Genomic DNA, 19,940 nt, shown 5'->3' with positions numbered 1-19,940 from the left:
TCCTGGAACTCAGACTAGGAGGTAAGGCAGGATGCCAGAGAAGACTTCTTGGAGGAGCACACATCTGGGAAGCGGAAGGCCTGAGCAGCAGTGGCTGGGCTTGGGGCTGACTGTTCCCCACGTGGCCTGTCCTGCTAAGCAAGGGACCATGGAGCGGCCTGAGTCCTCAGGGCTGGGCAGCTGGCTCGGGAACCTGTGTGAGAGCTGCCCTGAGGCTCCCTGTACACTACTAGAAGGAGTCTCAGGTCAGGCACTGCCACCAGCACTCAGGGCGAAGCTCCTGTCCTAGTACTGAGTTTGGGGGTGCAAGGTTTCAAGGGAGGGGGCCTCCCCAAAGTATGGGTGTCCCTAAGCCCCAAGGAGGCCATTAGGAGTGCCTCCTTTTTCTTTCTCCTGCTGCCCCAGTCTTCCCTCTCTTTGCCTTTCGGTGTCCCTGGGTTGGTCGCCCGCCCTAGCTGGCTCCACGCGTGCTGTGGAGAGGACTCTGGGGACCCGCGCGGCGGAGCGGGGCCGGTAGACTGTGCTTTTCGGAGCAGCACGGAGCCGGGCAGAATGGAGTCCCGATGACCGAGGAGTGAGTAGGAATCCGGGTCCTGACTCGCACAAGCTGTGTGGCCCGGAGTAAGTAATCCAGCCTTTGGGGCGGGGCTCAGCCTCCTCCTCTGAGTTGAATGTTAGCAACCTGGGAAGCCGCTGAGCGCTCGGAAAACGACAGGTGCTGACAAAGGGAGGACCGAGCCTCCAGGTGCTGGGACCGAGCCCCCAGGCCGGATGGCGGGAGCGGGCGCGGGCCCGGGTCTCCAAACCGCGACTCCTCCCGGGAGGGCGGGGCCTGGGGCGGCTCCCGATTTCGGGGCCCTCGCTGAGCTCGGCAGCGGCGCGGCGTCCCCGCTCCCGGCTCGGCAGGGGGAGGGGCGAGCGCGGTCACGCGGAGGGAAACTGAGTCCGCGGGGGGGCGGTCGTGCGCGGCGTGGGCGGCCCCACGCGGGAGGCGCGCGGCTCCTTTTGTCTCCGCGTCCCCGCCGCCGCCGCCCCTCCCCCGCCCCGGCGCCGCAGCTGACACCGAGCGGCCGCGCGTCGCACACCCGGGCGGCGGCGGCGGCGGGCGCGGCGATGGCGGTGGCGGCGCGGCGCGGGCGGCGGCGGACGCGGCGCGCGGCGCGGGGCTCGCGGTAGCTGCGGGCCCGGCGCGGATGGCGGGCGGCGCGGGCTGGGCGGGCGCCCCCGCGGCTCTGCTGCGCTCCGTGCGCCGCCTGCGCGAGGTGTTCGAGGTGTGCGGCCGCGACCCCGACGGCTTCCTGCGCGTGGAGCGCATCGCGGCGCTCGGACTGCGCTTCGGCCGCGGCGAGGAGGTAAGGCGGCCGCGCCGCGTCCCCTCCCCCGCCACCCTTCCGGGAGGGATCGGCCCTGTGGACCCCGTCCCTCCCTGCCCCGAGGCCGTGGGCGATGGACTCCGGGTGTTCCCGCCCGCATGTACCCTGCCTCTCCACGCCGAGCCCCGTGTGGCCCGCGTCATGCGTCCCTGCCCCCTGCGCTTCCTGGCGGTGCGGCGCCCTCCGAGCGGTCTGCAGATCCCCTCGAGGTCCGGGGCTGGGAGCTGTCAGATGGACCCAGTCACCACCGCACCCAGTGGAGACCAAGACGCAGGCGTGTTGTGTGCGCCCGGCTGGGCCTGGCCGAGGCCAGGGTGAAGGGCACCAGACTGGTTGCGCTGCAGTCTTGGCGCCTTGACTGCACCTGTCCTGCCTGGAACATGGAAGGAGATGTCTGCCTGAGGCCACTGTAGATCTCTAGGTCACGTTAGTGCCTGGTGACCTCATATGCAGACTCCGATGGGCAGGCCCGGCTGGCAGCTGGCTGTGTGGGCTGCGGCAGGCCAGCCAGAGCTGAGCCCGGTAGCCCAAGGCAAATGGTGTGTTTTCTTGGGGGTGGAGGTGGGTGGCAAGCAGGAGTTGTGTGCACGGATAACGCGACTGGACCTGCAATTGGTGTTATCAGTGGTGGACAACATAGTCTCCATAAATGCCAAGAGGCAAGTGTCCTCTTACTGCTGTCATCACCGGGACCGGTGACTGCTGGGGTGGGGGCGGGCACTGTCCTGGCTGGACAGCATCAGTGGTGTCATTCTCTTCTCACTTTTCAGTGGTCAGGGGTTTCTTCTGGGGACAGAAGCCCTGAGCGTTGGGTTTCCAAGGTGACGTGAGACTTGGGGCTCTGTGTGGGGAGCCTAAAGCCATGAGCCTCAAATGGGCACTGGCTGGCATTCTCTTCCTGGGACAAACGGGTCAGTAGTGGCATTTTGGAGCGTGGGAGGAGCAGGGTGATGACCAGTAAGTTTTGTACCTCCCTATCACGTAACAAGTGGGAGGGGATGGTGACCCCTGCTGGTGCCCCTGGGCCAGACCGGGAATCCCTGAGAGCGGTAGGTGGAAGGGACTGAGGCAGTTGTCAGGTTTGAGTACTTGGGTCCCTGTCCTAGGAAATGTGTGCTGTGATTCCCCTTGGCTGCTTGCTCAGAGTCATTTGCTGCTACCACCTTGATCCGTCTCTGTCCCCAAGGCCAACAAAGTCCCTCCTTTGGCCAGTGGCTCCTGCGTGAGGCAGGCTGAGCAGCCCCCAGCAGGAGGGGCTCCCCAGCTGGGGTACCACCCAGCTGGGGTATCACAGAGCTTTGGCCCTGGGAATGGCCTCTCAATGAACAGAGCTGGAAGCCTCCAGCCCCAGCTTCCCCCACCTTACCCCCGTGCTGGACAGCTATTGTCATTGGAACCTCTCTAATTCCAGTGACGGACCTGCTGGGCACTTCATCATCGTGGTACTTCCTAAGGACTCGCGTGTGCAGCGTTTAGATGTTTGAAAAGAGCCCTGCCCCCTTTCACTCCTTCCCCTCCTCACACCCAGCCTCCCTTCTCCATGCCAAGCCCCCTCTTATCAGAAGCCCAAGCGAATTCCAGATGGCCTAGCAGGGGCCTAGCTCTGGCTTTCCCCCGTGGTGCTGCCATGAAAATTTGTGTGACTCTTTGCCTGGCAGTGACATGCAGGGGCCAGATAAGAGACTGGGCCCCCCTTGGCACAAGGTACAGAGTGGGGCTTCCTTGCCAATGCTGCCAAGCCCTCCACTCACACTGTTTCTGGCCACAGAAGCCCCCAGGAGGCTGATTTCGAAACCTCTGCCAAGCCAGGGATTCTCTTTCTGCGGAAGGACCAGTGACTTCTGCCTCATTACAGAAGTGGTCTATGTGTATACTAGCAATTTCAAAATAAGATGCCTGTGTGACGCTTGCATTGATCACATCCTCAAAGAGCTGTTTCTGTGCTTGTCTGTAGGTCTTCTCTAAAATGAGATGATATTGTGCACAGTTTTGTAACCTAGTTTTTCTCCAGTGATGATCATCACCTTTCTGCTTTGATAAGTTTTCATCTCAGTTCATATGCAGACTTTTTTCACATGTCTGTATTTGATCCTAAAATGTACAGTTTGGTTGTTGTGTTTAAACCCATTCCAGCCCCAGGACTGTGCATTGCATTTGGTATTGCGACCCTCAGGTTTCTCTTATTCTAACACAATCCTTTCTGCACCCTCATCCCAACCCTGGAATCCTAATTCGAGATCAGGCCTGTGGTGTGTGCGTCCTTGACTGCTTGGATCTGAACCTGTCACTTGCCTCTTATTCCTAAAGTTTCTTCTTGGTCACATCATCTCAGTGCATGAGCTGAGAGATGTTGAGAGCCTTTCTCCTTCAGATCACTTCCAGCGCTGCCAATAGCTGGAGAGGCAGGCACCATGGTGTTTGTGGGAATCCAGGCTGATAAGATTCAGGGCAGGACCACGGACAGAGCCTGGAGGCTGGCAGGATGGCTCTGCCCACTCCTGGTGGAAACACATTTTGCAGCTGTCTCTGGGCGCACCAAATTCCCAGATGCATTTTGAAACAGGGGTGTCCTTCTCCAGAGGTGGAGCTCCATGACAAAATGCTGTGTATCTTAACAGTTTCTGTTTCATGTATTTAAAAATCAGGTGATGACATCAATGGTGCTTTAGGATTCACTAGATATGGGTTCAGTGTCTGCATTTTTCCAGGTGCCCTCAGGATGTTGGAGGTAGCAGGGTCCAATGCCTTGTACAAGTAGGTTACAGAATGTAGCATAAATAAGTGGTTTGATGAATGAATAAATAATGGGGAAACCTCCTTTCTAGAAGAAATCCAAATAATTTGTGTAAATGATTCCCCATTGAGAAAAGGAAATGTGAGGACACCCGGACCACTCTCATTAAACAAACAGCAGTTACCTCCATTCTGGCTAAACCTGGCCCTGGCCCCCATGTCCTGGTATGTACAGAGCTGGCTAAGCCTTTTCCCTTTAGTTGGCTCTGAGCAATATAAACAGGGCTGGCTGAGGTGCTGATGCGTAATCTTTGAAGCTGGGTGACAGTTTCTGTTTCCTACCTCGTGACTCCCAAAACATGGTTGGGCCCGGTGGGATGCAGAGTCACCACTCCAGGGCTGTGAACTGGATTTGAGCCTCAAGATAGGAGGCTATGACTTCCCAGAGCAGAGAAGGTGTGCATGTCGGAGCTGAAGCACCAGCCTCCTGAACATGAAATTCTACGTCGTTTGTGTTATGCAGATTGGACTTTCTGCTTATCCTCCTCTCTGCGCATTGCAGAGGGGCTTTCAGGCCTCCCACACAGCCCAGCTCTCAGTACTCACGTAAATCCTGCCACTCTCTCAGTCACTCAGCCTCTAGCCACTCCCTCTTCATGAATTAGTAAAATCCAGGTTATGGCTGGGGTTGAGGCCCTTGTTCTGTGAACTGTCATCTGGATTGGACTCAGGACCTTTGGCTGCCCTTAATAAATGTGTCTTAGTGTCTTTGTTCTCACCCTGGGCTGCACTGGAGGCTGTAGATTGGAATGAGCTTGCTAGAATTCCAATAACTTTTCCATGGAGTTACAAACGTAAACTCCCCAGACCACAACAAGGATGGGAAAGGGCCCGATATAGGGGAGTACAACTTCACCCCCTTAAGTATGAGAGGTGTAACAGCTTCCTTCTAAAGTATACAGTGCAGAAAGAGAGGCAGAGGCAACTCGATGGTGGAGACACCTGCTGGACTCGGGTGTCAGTAAGGTCAGTGTCCACAGGGTATAGCCAGTGTCACCCTGATGAGTCTCCCTCCCCAACCCTAGCCCCTGCATACACATGAGGAGAGCAGCAGTCATAGCCCAACAAGGGGCCAAATACCTGGTGCATACTCCTCAGAATGCTCAAGGTCATGGCTGAAGAGCTGTCACAGCTGAGGGCAGCCTAGGGAGCCAGGGCACTAAATGTAACATGGTGTCCTGGGTGGGATCCTGGAGCAAGAAGAGGAGGAAATTAGTTTAAAATGCAAGAAATTCAAATCAAGTGTGCACCTGAGTCAATTATATATACATATGGTTTTCCTCTAATTTAGTGACCTAGGAATCAGAAGGAAAAAGACAATACAGTGTGATGAGAATGTTCCTTTTAAGGAACGCAGAGCTTGGAAGGGACCCCACTGTCGTGACTCTGGGAGCTGTACCATGCCAAGGGCGTAAAGCGCCCTGAGCCACGCTGGCTTCTGACATCGGCTGTTTTTCTAACTGCTCTAGCTCTTTCCCTTCTCCTCCACAAAGTGGGGGGTAAGAATAGCCCCATTCCTTGGTGCTTGGCTGAGTTAAGCCTGGAAGGGCTTCACCGAATGGCTTCACAGACAGAACGCACAGAATTGCTCCTGCTCGTGCTGTTATTTCTGAAACACTCGACAGCGTGTTTGGCAGGCTGCTCTGGGCTAGGGAGTTGCTGGGGATTAAGATTGAGAACTGGGACAATCCCTGGTGTTTGCAGCCTTCCCTCCTCGCCCACTCTAATCTGTCAGCCTCTCTTCTCCCTTTCAACTGTGGCAAAATGGAAGACACTAAAACAGCCAGAAAGCCTGGTGTGTCGCTCAGGGCTGGAACATGAGCTCAGCATGCCGCTGGCCCTGGGTTCAACCCCCAACACCAGACAATCAGTCAGTCAATCAACCTGTCAATCAGTTGGAGATACCTTGGTCCACTCCTCCTTGTTATATATTCACCTTCTCTTTCTGGGTTGAAGACCATCCTGCTTGCTAGGAAACAGGAAACCTAGTAGCTCGCAGGTCTCTGTCATGATTAACACAGTGCCCTTTCCCCTGAGTCACAAGGCTGTCTTTCCTACTCAGAATAGAGGGGTTCTGTGGCTTCCAAAATAGGGTGTCACTTAGGGGAGTAACCAGCTTTAGCTAACCTGAACCCGGCCCATAATTTCTCCCTCTTTTGCAGCTTTGCCTGGACATGGCTGGAAGCAACCAGGCAGTGTGCTTCCTTGTTTACATGGAGAGCAGGTGACACAAGGTCTCCCCTTGGGCGCCCCAGCTCCTGCTCCTCCAGATTGCTGACAGCTATCAGGAAACACCGATGCCACTTGGCTGAAGCCTGGGTGTTGGGCCCAGCAAAGGGATGGGCTGCTGAGCCAGCCCAGTCAGAAGCCAGCCCGGCAGCCTTCGGAGGTACAGGAACTTCTGGAGAAGGAGAACCCAAGAGGTACAGCTGGATTCTGCTCAGAAGGGGCAGAGATTGGATGCTAGAGAAGAGAGGACTGTGTCCCCTACATCTGTGGCCAGCGGAGAAAGCAGGGAAGGCAGAGGCCAGACCAGCTGCTCTCCTAGGCGGGAGAAGACCCAGGCAGCCACACCAAGTATGCAAATAGAGAAGGGGCTGGGAAGATGCCTCAGGGCTGTGACACTTGATAAGAGGAGGCTGATTCTGAGGCAGAGTGTAAGAAAGCTCTGCGGAGAACAGGCCCTCTCCCTGTCTCTACCCCACAGAGCCCCAGTACAGAATGGCGGCGCTGGCCAAACAGAAGGAAAGCCCATGGCCTGGCAGAAAAGCGGATGTGCCCGTGACCTGCTGGGGAGAGCGGAGCAAAAATGGGCACACAGAGACGTTCTCATGCCTGCGTTTCCACCTCTCCGCATTCCTGTGCTCCCGGGCTTGCAGGTCATCGTGGGGGCCCAGAAAAGGCAACATCCTTTTGGGGCAGAGGGTGAGCCTGAGGCACCATGCTCTGGGGACCTGGATTGGGGGACAGGGCCAGTCCTGGCTGGGAGCCTAGCGCTCCAGGGTCCCTCAGACTCATGATTGGGGGACTTGTCATCTCCTCAGACAGCTTCCATGCAGCCTGAGGCCACCTGGCCAAACCTCACTAAGTGACAATGTATTCTCAAGGCCCTGGGGTCCAGAGCAGGAGGAAGTACCAGGGTTGGGGGGACTGGCAGGGGGTAGGGTGTGGGCTCTGCCTTCTTTGTTGGGATCTGAATGGGGAACACACTGGCCACTTTGGGGGAATTCGGGCCTTAATCAAGAGGTACCCTCAGAGGGGGTTCTGTGGGAGAAGAACCTTGAAGCACCGGCGAGCTCTCTTGGAATGTTTGGCTTGTGGAGTGACACTTTTTTTTCTTTTTTTCTGTGTGTGTGTGTGTGTGTGTGTGTGTGTGTGTGCATGCGTGTGCGTGTGTGTATGTGTGTGTGTGTGTGTGTGTGTGTGTGTGTATACTAAGGATTGAATCCAGGGTTTTCACATCCCTAGGCCTCTTTTAAAATTTTTATTGTGAGACAGTGTCTCACTAAGTCCCTAAGTTGCCCAGGCTGGGCTCAGGCTGTGTTTCTCCTGCCTCGGCCTCCTGGAGTGCTGGAATACAGGTGTGAGCCTCCTATCCAGCTGCTCTCCCACCTTTCCGCATGAGTGCTGAAGGGCACAGGGTCACCGGGCTAGGCAGGCAGAGCAGCCTGCAGACCCAGCCCGGGTCAGAGGCCAGAAACTTTCACCAGCACCAGAAGGGAAATGGAAGAGGCCGCCAAGTAGAAGGAGCTGCACAGGGGGAGGAGCACTGGGCCTGGGCTGGTGGCAGGGGGTGCTGGCCATGATCCTGGGACCTGGGTGGGTGGTGCTGAGAAGCTGCTCCTCCTTCAGGTCAGAGCTCCACCATCCGAGGAGTTCCATGCCAGCTCGGAGGTGCAGAGTCAGGCCCCCGAGTGCTTGTGCCCCGCAGCTTGGTGCAGGCAGGAGTACAGGTGTTCTGGGGCCCATTCATGTGGATCTGCGGCCCTGGAGTGTGTGGGGAATTCCTCCCCTCCTCTGCTGAGCATCCCACCAGGCTGGGGGCACTGGTACCTCGCTGGAGCTGAACACAGTCAGGCAGACCTGGGGCGGGAGGGAGGGGACACATCCACTGGCCTGGAAGCAGTGTGATCAGGCTGAGCTCACCAGCCTCCTTGCTCAGCCCCGAATTTTTATAGACTGCTTTTATCATCAGCTCTCCAGCTGAACGTTTTTTATTCCATTTACCTTGTTTGTTCCCACTCTGTGCCAGCCCTTTTGCAGATACTGGGTGATGGGACCTGGAGCTCACATGCTGGTGAGGGCAGGAGGCTTGACAGGAAAAGAGTAAACCCGACGTAGTAAATGAGCATTGCCTGCTCAGGGTGATGTCGCGTGTGGTCATTTAAGCAGGACCCAGTGACTTTTTGGTATTGGTGGGGCTCCCCAGGACCCAGGAAGGAGTGAGGGCTACCCACCGGGCAGAGCAGAGCAGGCCAGCAGTCAGAGCCGCAGCAGGGAAGAAGCTGAGGGGGGTTCTGTAGGTGCTCCCAGAGGGTGTGGGCTCTTGGTCTGAGTGAGGTGGCCCCCAGGGAGCCACCAGCTGACTGAGGCCTGGCTGGTGTGAGTCAACAGCAGGCCTGGGGGGAGAAGGAGACCATGGCAGGACTGATGCTGGTGGCATGCGGCAGGGGATGGCGGTGGGGCAGTGGCTGAGTTTTGCAAACAGAGCTGAATAGAAGCGGAGGAGAGGTCAGGAGAGAATCTGGAGACAGGTTTCTGTCTGCTGATGGAGAAGACCAAACAGGGCTGGAACAAGGACCCAGCGATGCTGAGATGCCCGCCTGACCTCCAAGTGCAGATAAAGAGCCAGAGGAACAAAGTCCAAGGCCCACGCCTCCACCCCACTCTTCCTCACCGACTTTTGCTCCTGCTCCTCTTTTTCTGCCCTAATGCTGTGTCTCACTGCCCACCAGAGAGGTTTACACAAGGAGAAGCCCAGAACCTGAATCAGGTGTCATTTAGCCCCTGCAGCGCTGAGGTGCAGGGACGCTGCCGGGTTGCCTTGGGCATCTTGCTTGGAGAATGTCGCCCTCGTCTTTCTGGGATGCTGCTGCCCACCTGCCAGCCGCTGCCTGAGAGCCACCCTGCGCCTGCTCCCTGGGCGGCCCAGAGCCTGCTGAAGCTGTCATTGCTTGGATGTACTGGGCTCCTGACCGCTGGCTGTCCCTAGTGGATCTTGTTGGGGTTTCATCCAGGGGCTGTTGGTACCCATCCACCCCTTTCTGTTTCCCACTTCCAATGTATTGTGATTCCCCCAGGAACCACAGCTTAGGGTCACCAATTCCCTGCAACCTTTCATGCTTAGGGACATAACTTTTGTGCTTTTGGGGACACAGGGAGCAGGGCATCCCAGAACCCAAAAGTTTGTATCCCAGTGAGCCCTCAGTCCTCCATGTAGCCATAGCCAAACTATAGATACAGAGATCCCTGGTCTTTATACCCAAGACTTCGACTCCAGCACTGACCACTTACAGGCACAGAGCTCAGAGAAAGCCACCAGCTTCTCCCAGGAGCCTTTACCAATTGCATACAGACCTTTGGGAGCACTGTCTTAGTCCAGGGCCAGCGGCTGGACAAGATAGACAGAGGCCTGGTTTGCACCAAAACAAAACCTGAAAGAGACCTTCCAGCCAGTGCTTGTGTCATTTCAGAATAGCCCTGCAAGAGACAGGGACTTCCTGCACCCCCGGCAGGTGCATTCTACATTGGTGAGGCTCTGGTGGAGCTCTCTTTCACATGAGGAGCTGAGGTCTGTTTGCTCGAATTCCATCTGTTCATCCTGCCCGTTCTCCCTCCCTTCACCTTCCCTCCCTACTTCCCGGCTGCCATGATGTGAGCAGCTGTTCCTCCACCACGCCTCTCTGAGCTGTTGATTCCTACCTTGGACCCAGTTAGACATGGACTAGAAATTCTCAACTGCAGACCAAATAAACCTCTCCTCCTTTAAGGTGTTGGTGTTGGGTATTTTGTCCCAGCATAGAGGAAAGCGGATGAGGCGGTGTCCATTTATGTACCCATTTATCCATTCATCTAGCTGCTTGCCATCCCTCCGCCCAGTCGTACATCCAGCTCTCCACCTGCTTGTCTCTCCACCCAGCCACCCCGCCACCCACCTGCCTGTCCTCCCACCTGCCCACTGAGGATCTGCGCACCCATCCTCATCCGTTTTCAGCCCCTTCCCCAGCCTGTGCCTCTGTCCCCTCAGCCACCCAACATCTGCCCTTCACTGCCTGCCATACATGAGGCACAGGCACAGACCCAAGGGCAGTGATGGCATTTTCACAGGGTGCTAAGTGGCTCTGTGCTGTGAAGGTACGGGAAGAGAAGGGCAAGTGAGCACCCCGGCTGGAGCAGGGGCAGATGGTGACCTGAAGGAGGAAATGGAAGCTGGGTTTGGCTGGCTCGGATGAATTTTGGAAGACAGAACCCCCCGGCACATGTCTGCCCTCTTTGGGATGAACTATTTTTATAATTTCACACTTCCCACATGGGCTGTTGGTTCCGGCAAGGGCAGAGACCTTCCTGAAAGCAGTGACAGTGCAAATTATTTTTAAAGGTGCAGTTGTGAAGGATGGACTTCAGTTTGCTTAGCTATAAAATAGAAATTGTAACCTTTATCTCTGGGACTGTTTAGAGGACCGGAAATGAGATAGATATGCAAGACGGTGTCTGTTGCATTTTTCCTTAGCTCCCCCACTCTGGGATCCTGCAGACATCCCTGCTGCCTCCAGTCCCAGGAGCGTCCCCTGGACCATCCTGTGGCTGGGACCTTCCAGGCACAGGGCCTTTCTGCTGCCCCTGGGGACATCCATGAACCGAAAGCAAGAGGGAAAGCGAGGAGCCGTCCCCTCACCTGCCACTGCCTTCGTGTCCCCCACTTCCTTTCATCCTTTTCACCCCGGAGGGTCTGACAGGTGAGGCGGCTTGTGCTGGGGTCCCCCAGACAGTGGAGGAGCTATGATTTGAAACTGGCCTGTCTGGGTCAAAAGCTGTGTGCTAAGCTGCCTGCATTTGGGGAGCCCAGGCACTTTGAAAGTCAGAGAGGCAGAGAAAGCTCAAGACAGAGGCTTCTTCTGTCTCCCTGAGCCTTGGTGGTGCTGGGGAAACGGGCACCAGCTCCGCGGAAGGCACCAAGGCCCTGCAGGACCCGAGTGGAGCTGAGGGGGCGCCTGGGAGCTCACCTGCGTTCTGCCTCTCTACTTCCTGTTCGGATAGTGGTTAAGTAGGCCCAGGAGTCGCTCGCAATTCTTGGCTGCTCTGTTCTGTAATCCTGGGCAGGCCAGGCTGTGTGGCGCTGGGGTCGAACACACTGATTATTCTCTGACAACCTGGCCTGTCCACTAGAGCTCTGACCACATCCTCCAGCTGCTGCACCTCCCCTGGCCCCACTGCCAGTCCTTCCAGCCACAGGCCCTGTGGCCACGGTGGGCACCAGCAACCTTTTACTGTCTGTGCCATGCTCCCCTCTGCCTTCTTCAGCACCCCAGTTCAGGCCAGGCTGGTTGTCATGTTGGAAACTGGAGTTCTGCCTCAGGTTCAGGTTTGAGACCCAGCCCCAGAATCTAATTTTCTGAAGTTACTGAGCATCTCTGTGTCTCGGTCTCCTCATCTGTCAAGTTGGGGGTGATGCGGGCGGTATGTGTAAAGCCCTCACTGCCCCACCTGAAGCACAGGAAGTGCTATAAGCCAGTGTGACCACAAGCACAATCTGGCTTTTTGGATATGCTCACCACGCATCACAGATTTGCCATTTCCTTTTGGGGGAAAACACTGAAAATCCCTCCTTTAGCAAGTCTGAAGTATACACTACCTATTATTGCCTCCCGTCACCTTGCTGTGCAGGCAGTCACCAGGCCTGCGGGTCAGGGACAGTCGGTGGCTTTGAGCAGCTTCCCCAGCTTCTGAGAAGCACTTTCCGCTCTGGGATGGAGATCAGCAACACACCTGTGGGCAGCGCAGGCCAGTCTTGTCCAGGTGTCCCTTGGAGCATGAGGACAGGGAGTTCCCTGTACTCAGGGAAGGGCCGTCCTGGCCAGAGGTGACACTGGGGCTCAAGCTGGAATGGGATCCTGCTCAAGCTGGAACGCTCTGCCATTGAGCTGCACCCCAGGCCCCTCGTCCCCTCACCCTTCACAGTGGACACACATTCTTATTTCTCCAGTGTGTTATAATCTATTTCATTATCTGTTCCAATGCTCAAAGGTATTTTGTTTTGTTTCAGTGGAATGTGGCAGGAGGGAAGGACGGGTGCCCCTGAGGACCTGCCCCCTGGCAGGAGGGACGGCAGGGAGGCAGGGAGAGACCGACCAGGCCAGAAGCAGGGCCAGCTAAGCAGAAGGGCCAGGCAGCCCTGGGGAGCTAGAAATGAGTCCATCAGCAAGAAGCCTGGAGGAGCTGAGCAGGGCCAGGCGGATGGGGCAGGACGGGTGGGGCAGCTTCCTGGCCTCTGCAGAATTTCACTGGAGCCCTGTGGTTCCTGCCTAGGTGACTGGGTCGGGTCGTGGGCCCTTAGTTGGTGCAGGGATAACCACTGGCTCTAGATGTCCTCATGCGTGCTGAGCCCACAGTTCAGAGGCCTGCCCTTACTCAGAAAGTCTCTACTTCAAAACAAAAACTGCCAAACATTATTGTCAATGTAGAAATTTCAGCTGGGCACAGCAATGCATGCCTGTAATCCCAGTACTCAGGAGGCTGAAGCAGGAGGATCACCTCAAGTTGGAGGCCAGTCTGGGCTACATAGTGAGTTCAAGGCCAGCCTAAACTCCAAAGGGAGACCTTGTCTCCAAAAAAAGGAAAAAAAGGAGAAGAAAAAGAAAAAGAAAAGATACTTAGATCCCTCGTAGGAAAAGAAAGCTAACTGGCCCTGAACGAGATTTCTGTGGCTTACCGTCCACATCGTGCCCTTGACAGTGTTCACCATGTGGCTATGATCAGTGAGAGCTGTTGGGCCTCTGTCCACCTACTACTGTTTCCGGTGTGAGAATCTCAGGCCCAGGACTGTCCCCACCCTTCACCCCAGTCACTGCTCCCATTTAGGGTTCCCTCTGCCCACAAACTCAGCCCACCTGGCAGGGTCCTGGGGCAGGTGCTCAGTCCTGGCTCCCAGTGGACTCTGCAGAGCCCACTGCTGAGCTGGTGCATGCAGAGTGGACCCCATGGGAAGCCCCCAATGGTGGAAGGGTGAGGGTGTGTGGAGCTGGAGTCGGGGGTGGAGGGAGGAGCCTGGACAGCCCCCGCCAGGCTGAACCTCGCTCAGGGCCCTCTCTCCCCTGGACCCACTCCCTGTCCCCTGGCCTCTGCTCCCAGCCTGGGTACCAGCAGAGCACTGGCCTCTGGTGTGTGTGTGTCTCAGAATCACTGACCTTTGGGGTCCAGCCCCCTTTTCTGGCATTATCTGGACTGTCCTCTGTGTCTCCCACCCTCCTGAGGCCTGAGCATGCCTGTTTCTCCTTATCCCAGGTCAATGTGAAGAGTACTCTGCATTCATTTAATAGGCCTGAGGTGGTATTTCAAACCATTTTTGTCTCCAAGGTACTGGGATTGAACCCAGGTCTTTTGCACTAAACCACATCCCCAGTCCTTTAATTTTTGAGACAGGACCTCAGTAAGTCACTAAATTACCCAGGCTGGGTTTAAACTTGTGATCCTCCTACCTCAGTTTCCCAGAGTGCTAGGTTTATAGGTTTGCACACCTGGCTTATGTATTTATTTTGCAGTGCTATGGAGACTACATTTTTTTTCCGTGTTGCTCTTTACTCCTTGTTGGTAGGTTGAGTTTTGGTCCTGGGGATCAACCGTGCATACTAACAATGTGCTCCGCCACTGAGCTACATGCCAGGCCCCTCATTCCCTCTCTGTGGACTCATGGATTCCTGTTTCTCCAGTGTGTCATAATCTATTTCATTATTTGTTTCCATGCTCAAAGGTATTTGTGTTTTGTTTCAATAACATCTTTCTCTTTTTTCCCTGTATTTTATTAGTTAATTTTAAAAGTTACTGAGTTTTATTATGGCATTTGATTTTTTTTGACATTTGATTTTTTAAAAATTTGTTTAATTTTTGTTTTTTTGAGACAAGGTCTCACTGAGCAGTTCAGGCTGGCCTTGAGCTCACTTTAGAGCCCAGGCTGGTCTCAAACTTGTAAGGATCCTCCTGCTTCAGCCTCCTGAGTGCTGGGATTACAAGTGTGCATCACCACACCTGGCTAATATTTTTACAAATTTTAATGGTCTAAATTAATGTTTCATATTTAGTGTGTTTTGTTACTACTAAGGTTAAAGTACTCTTTTTTCCATTGATTTTTTTTTCCTAGTTACATGTCACTAAGAATATAAGAATCCAACTGAGTTTTGTAAATTGACCTCTGTCTCACTGCTGCCACAGTGGGGATCTTGTCCAGGTTCTTGGTGTCCTGAACAAGGAAATGACCAGGACGACCAAAAGGAGCACTAAGATCAAGGGTTTATTGAAAGCAAAAGAACCCTCCATAAGGAGAAGAGTTCACAGTCCTGAGGAGGTTTGATGTTGAAGAATTTAGACATTAGGGTAGAGTCAGGTGTGGCGGTGTACACCTATAATCCCAGTACTCAGGAGGCTGGGTCAGGAAGGTTGCTGTGAGTTTAAGGCCAGCCTGGACTACATTGTGAATTCAAGGCCTGTCTGAACTACATAGTAAAACACTGTCTCAAAAATCAGTAAACAAAGCCGGGCATGGTGGCTCACACCTGTAATCCCAGCACTCGGGAGGCTGAGGCAGGAGGATCCTTGTGAGTTCAAGACCAGCCTGGGCTACAAAGTGAGCTCAAGGCCTGCCCAAACTGCATAGAGACCCTGTCTAAAAAAAAAAAAAAAAAAAAAAAAGACAAAAAAATCAGTAAACAAAATAAACATGAGGATTTGAGGCAGAACTGAGAGACTGGTCTGGGACTTTACTCTTACTGATGAGCAGGGACTCTGTCAGTTATTTGGGTGATGCATTTTTTCACTAACCCTTGGAGTGGTGCCCAAAGCCCATGGTGGGGTGGGAATGGGGAGCTTGCAACTGCCTTGCTAATGTTAAGCATGGCAAGTGGGTCCAGGTTTGGCTAAAGGTGGCTGAAGACACTGTGTGCACCTCTATAGACTGTGTGTGAGCTGGGTTAGCTGGTGACTTTCTCTTTTTGTATTTAAACCTGAATATCTTGGATCTGGGTTAAAGTTTAACTCAGAGAGCGAATGCAGCCCACCAGCCTTTCCCTACCTGCCTTTACCTACCATGAGAGACATAATCCTCATCAGTCACTCTGAGATGCCAGGGGACTGCAGGTCTCTTCTGAAACTGCTTCCGGCAGAGAGGGACACTGTTCCCGCCTACAGATTGTGGAACTCTCACCCTGACTGACCTAAGGGTTGGTGCACTACTGTGTAGGATTTGATAATATGGGGTGTAGTTTGGGTAATAGGGAAGTAGCGGGGAGCCTCCTTAAGGTCCAACGCGGAGAACCAACCAATGGAGTCTCCTGGAATCTGGGAAAGAATTGTGCAGTGTTTGGATCTGCCGCTAGAGGGTGGGGTAGAGTTACTGCCTCAGTGAGGAGCCGGAGGTCTTCCACACCCAGGCTTTGACCCTCCGAGAGAATGCGGATGTTGCAGGGAGACTGAGAAAGTCCAAGAAGCCCACATTTAGGAAATCCGTCTGCGAGGCTGCAGACTTGTATGTGCTGTTCTTTGACAGGATATTATTGTCTTCAGTGGGGAAATCGACTGGGATCTTCTAGCTTTAACTATGAGTGGTGCTGATTTTGCACTTCTGGGGATTCTGTGGTGCCAGGCAGCAGGATCTACCTGTGACTAAGCAATCTAGGGAGCTTTTACACAGTCTCAAAAGGCAGAACTCGCTTTCGCCTCTGCCAGTATTGAAGAGCAGCCCCTACTTTTAATAAGTCTCCTCCCATAGGGGAGTAGGGTGTCATGGGACAATTAAGAATTCCTGGTTAAACGCTTGATCTTCCAGGTGGCAGGTCAAAGCAGGAGTAAAGAAACTCTGTCTGAGGTTTCCTTCCTCCACAATGACGGCTCCAGACTTACAGGAGAGTTTGGTTAAAACATGTAAGCTGCCCCCATAAATGAGGAAACAAGTTTGCTCACCTATGATGCCCATGGTTCCCCAGAGTTCATTGGAGGTGATGGAGATGTTTTCAGACTGGACACTGCAGACTGCCCCAGGCTCCCTCAGTGCTGTCCACACTGAGTTCCCTTTAGAGTTTTGGTTGGTTGCATCCCTCTTGGGGGACTGGAGCGTTGATCCTCCATTTGCATAAGTGAAAGGCAGCATCTCAACCTACTGGGTTAGGCCAGTGTGTTCAGATTGAACCAGGGACCAATCTTCTTATGTTTAAAGCCAGAGCCTTGAGCCGGGAATTTAACTCAGCAGCTTAAGTGCCTGCCTGGCAAGCACAAGGTCATGAATTCATGAGTTCAGTCCCTGGTACTAAAAGAAAGAAAAAGCCAGAGCCTTGTTCTTGCCCCAAGTTTTATCTTTGGACAGCTTGGGCTTTGGGGTCTGGCTAATTGCAACAAACACCAGTTTTGCCTGCCTCTGATCTTGGCTCCTCTCTCCCTTTTCCTCTTCTAGATCCCAGTTGTTGAAAACAGAAAGGTCATAGCCAGCTCTTGGACCACCGAACTCTGGGTCCCATTTGTGACTTCTGCTAAATGTGGGGTGGAGTAACTTATGTAACCTTGTCCCTCATGTGAGAGCCCTTCCCTCCTAGGAGGGAATCATGTTTTAAAAAGCATCCTCTTGCCAGCTCTGAAGGATGGCTGGATTTTCTTTTCCTTGGGCAACCTCTCTGACCCTTCTCATTTACTTGGTTTTGTGCTGCTCATTTTTTGTGTCTGTGACAAGTGCCTGGATGATTTTGGCCCTTTGCATCCTTCCTCCCACTGTATTGTAACCCCCGTTGGGCTCCAAGGCAGGCACTGTGCCCTTGCTTGGGCTGATTTCTGTCTGTGCTGTTAGCAAATACTTCACTGGCACAGCACTGGGCTGTTTCTAATAGTCTTTGTTTCTCAGTTGGGGTGCAGCAGGTGGCTGAAACAAATTTACATCATGCCAAAACAGAACAACAGCCGAGGATAAAGTCTGAAACTCTTCTGTGCACCTAGAAGAATCTTCAGAAAATTGGCCTAAGTGTTCCTTGTATTGTTGGGTATCTGCAGCTGAAAAGGAGACTGAGACAATTCCTTCCACCGTGGGATCTCTCCCAAAAGCAGGCCAGGTTGTGAACTGGGAGATAAGAGGCTACAGTCAGTGGGGTTTAAAGCTGTCTTGAGGTCAAAGGAGAAGGCTGAGGGCTTTAGGTTTCTCTGGGGAGCTGGCTGCAGATGAGATTTCTGAGTGACTTGTGGAAAGTGGTACCAGTACACTGACTTTGAGACTATAAGGAACAGTTAAGAGAGTCACCCTTGGTATCCTGAGAGACGTGATGGACTAAGAGGAGATCCTCAATAAGATCACTCTCTGGCTCATGAATTATCTTACTTTTCTCTTTTGCCGGAACAACATACCCAACACCCAAAAGTCAAGAAGGAAAGATTTATTTATCTCACAGTTTGTGGAGGTTTCAGTCCATAATCAGCTAGTTCCAGAGTAGGGTGGCAGGGCAGAGGGCCAACACTTCAAGGCATCAGAAGGCACAAAAGCAGCAAGATCAGAAGCGGGGAAGACTAGCCTCTTTTCCTCCTTCAAATTGTAAGCAGGCTACCAACCCTTAGGGCAAGTATAGCAATCACTTCCCTGCTGTTTGCAGAGGCTCAGAATGTTTACAAAGTAAGGACCCTGGCTCCCAGCTGGATTGTTTAGTTAAACTTCTAAACTTCTCAAATTGACACAATGTATCAACCATTACAGGAGCCTTTCAAAGCTAGTATCTCTTGATCCTCTGAAGAAGAAAAGTTTTTGAGAGAGAGCTAAGTAAAAACCTGAACCTGAGGGATTTGGGACCGTTTTTTCCTTGCCTTTTGCTGAACAGATCCAGTTAAAGAATAGTATTGTAAAATAAATAGCACTGTAATTTGGATGGCCATTTTCTGCCAAGTGTTTTCCATTCCCTACTTTGTACTGGCTCCAAGCTACATTAAAATAGGAATAAACTGCTTTCCTCAGATTATTGGGATCTGATTGTTTCTAGGTTTGAGGGATACAGCCTAAAAAGTGGGTGAAATCCACCGAATGTTCCATGCTTCATGGGAAGAGGAGAGAAGAGCAAGTCTAGCGCTCTTCCAGGAGTGTCCCCATGGCAGGATTGAAAGGTCAGCAGACACTGACTTCTGGGGTGTCCCTCTAACGCTGTGGTGGTGAACCTATGAGGCACATGCTACAATGTGCTGTTTGCATCACTGAAAGCTCTAGAAGGTTCGCCATCAGCGAAGGCTGCCTGCTGTCAGATGTCTCTGATGAATAGCGTGGCACTGGTGCCCTTTATGCCTTGTGTCTCCTGTAACCTGTGCCCCTGAACAAGGGCTTATAGGCCAAGACGATGCCTTCACTGTATGTTTTATCCAACGTTGGGGGCTGCCTTTGTCTCAGTATGCACAAGGGAGGAGATAAGGAGGAGAGAGCCACACCAAAGGTGGAGTGTCGGGTTGGGCGAGCTGGGCATCTTGATAATTGCATCTAAAAAAGCCAACAGGGTTGGTAGAGACTGTAAAGATTTTGAAAGAACCTTGTCTGAGCAACTTTTAAAGCAGCATGAAGGAGCACTTCTAAAAAGATAAGCAAAGTGACAAGAAACCAACTGGCCCTTTAAATCCAGATGCAGGAATCCTGAATCCTGCTGGGAACCAGACCTGAAAGTAAGCTGCCAGGAATTAGAGCAGAAAGGGCAGCCTGGACGGGAGTGCACAGGGAGGTGGAATAAGGGGAGGTGTATTAGAACCCTGGAGTGAGGTCAGATGTCTGAATCAGCGGTGACAAGGCGTGTTTATGAAGCTGCACACACATAAAACAAAGAGCTTAGTGCTGCGTGGAGTAGTACTGTGCCAAGTGGAGCCTAAAATGTCCCATTCTGTGACCCGATGATCCTCTCTGTCACAGGCAGACACCCTCGCAGCCTTTAACTGTCTGACCGATGCCTGCCAGGAGCACCCAGAAACCAGACAAAGTAGAATTTGTCCCCTTACCTCCCGGGTCACTTCCCAATATAATGTTAGCAGATCCCAATATAATGTTAGTGAACAGAGAATTGATCAGGACACCAAAAAGGAACAGCAAGATCAAAGATTTCCTAAAAGCCAGAGTATACACCCCGGGGTAGCAATGCCCACTGAGGAGACCTCCAGCCCTGAGGAGATCCAGGTTGAGGGCTGTAAGCCTTAGAGTTTGCAGTGAGATTGAAGGGTTGATCTGAGGGTTTACTTCTGCCCATGAGCAGTTTAACTCTGCCCTAGTTGGGTGGTGGAGTTTTTTTTATCTTTTATGGCCCTCGGAGGAACTGTCACTGTACCAAGACCCACACAGGGTGGGGGTCATCACAGCAGCCTCATTAATGACACAGTACCTAAGACCAGGTCAACTAAAGGTTCCCCAAGACCACTGGGCACATTCCTGCAAACAGACTGTGTTTGAGCTGGTCTCCTGGTTACTGGCTCCTTTTTATTTAAATGGAGATACCCTGGAGCTAGGTTAAAGTTTAGCTCTGAAAGTGGATCTAACCCCAAAAGCTCACTCCAGGGTGGACTCTGCCTTCTCAT

General features: G+C 53.2%; 1 protein-coding gene and 1 long non-coding RNA gene across 2 annotated transcripts in view; both read left to right on the top strand.

Annotated features, from left to right (window-relative positions):
• Positions 1–1,178: 1,178 nt before the first annotated feature.
• Positions 1,179–19,940, top strand: part of Rab11fip4 (RAB11 family interacting protein 4) — a 121,721-nt gene continuing 102,959 nt past the window's right edge. Inside the window, exon 1 of the mRNA XM_023565006.2 lies at positions 1,179–1,352. Coding sequence (XP_023420774.2) covers positions 1,194–1,352 — 159 coding nt within the window. The 5' untranslated portion in view covers positions 1,179–1,193. The remainder of the gene's footprint in view (positions 1,353–19,940) is intronic.
• On the top strand, positions 6,960–18,355 carry LOC134476487 (uncharacterized). The gene is made up of 2 exons (XR_010048186.1): positions 6,960–7,091; positions 16,822–18,355. It is a non-coding gene; the product is annotated as an uncharacterized LOC134476487 (long non-coding RNA).

Source organism: Cavia porcellus, unplaced genomic scaffold, assembly GCF_034190915.1.
Source record: "Cavia porcellus strain 051 isolate PalLab524CR breed Dunkin Hartley unplaced genomic scaffold, mCavPor4.1 scaffold_6, whole genome shotgun sequence".
Lineage (NCBI taxonomy): Eukaryota > Metazoa > Chordata > Mammalia > Rodentia > Caviidae > Cavia > Cavia porcellus.
This window is presented reverse-complemented; position numbering and strand designations above follow the sequence as displayed.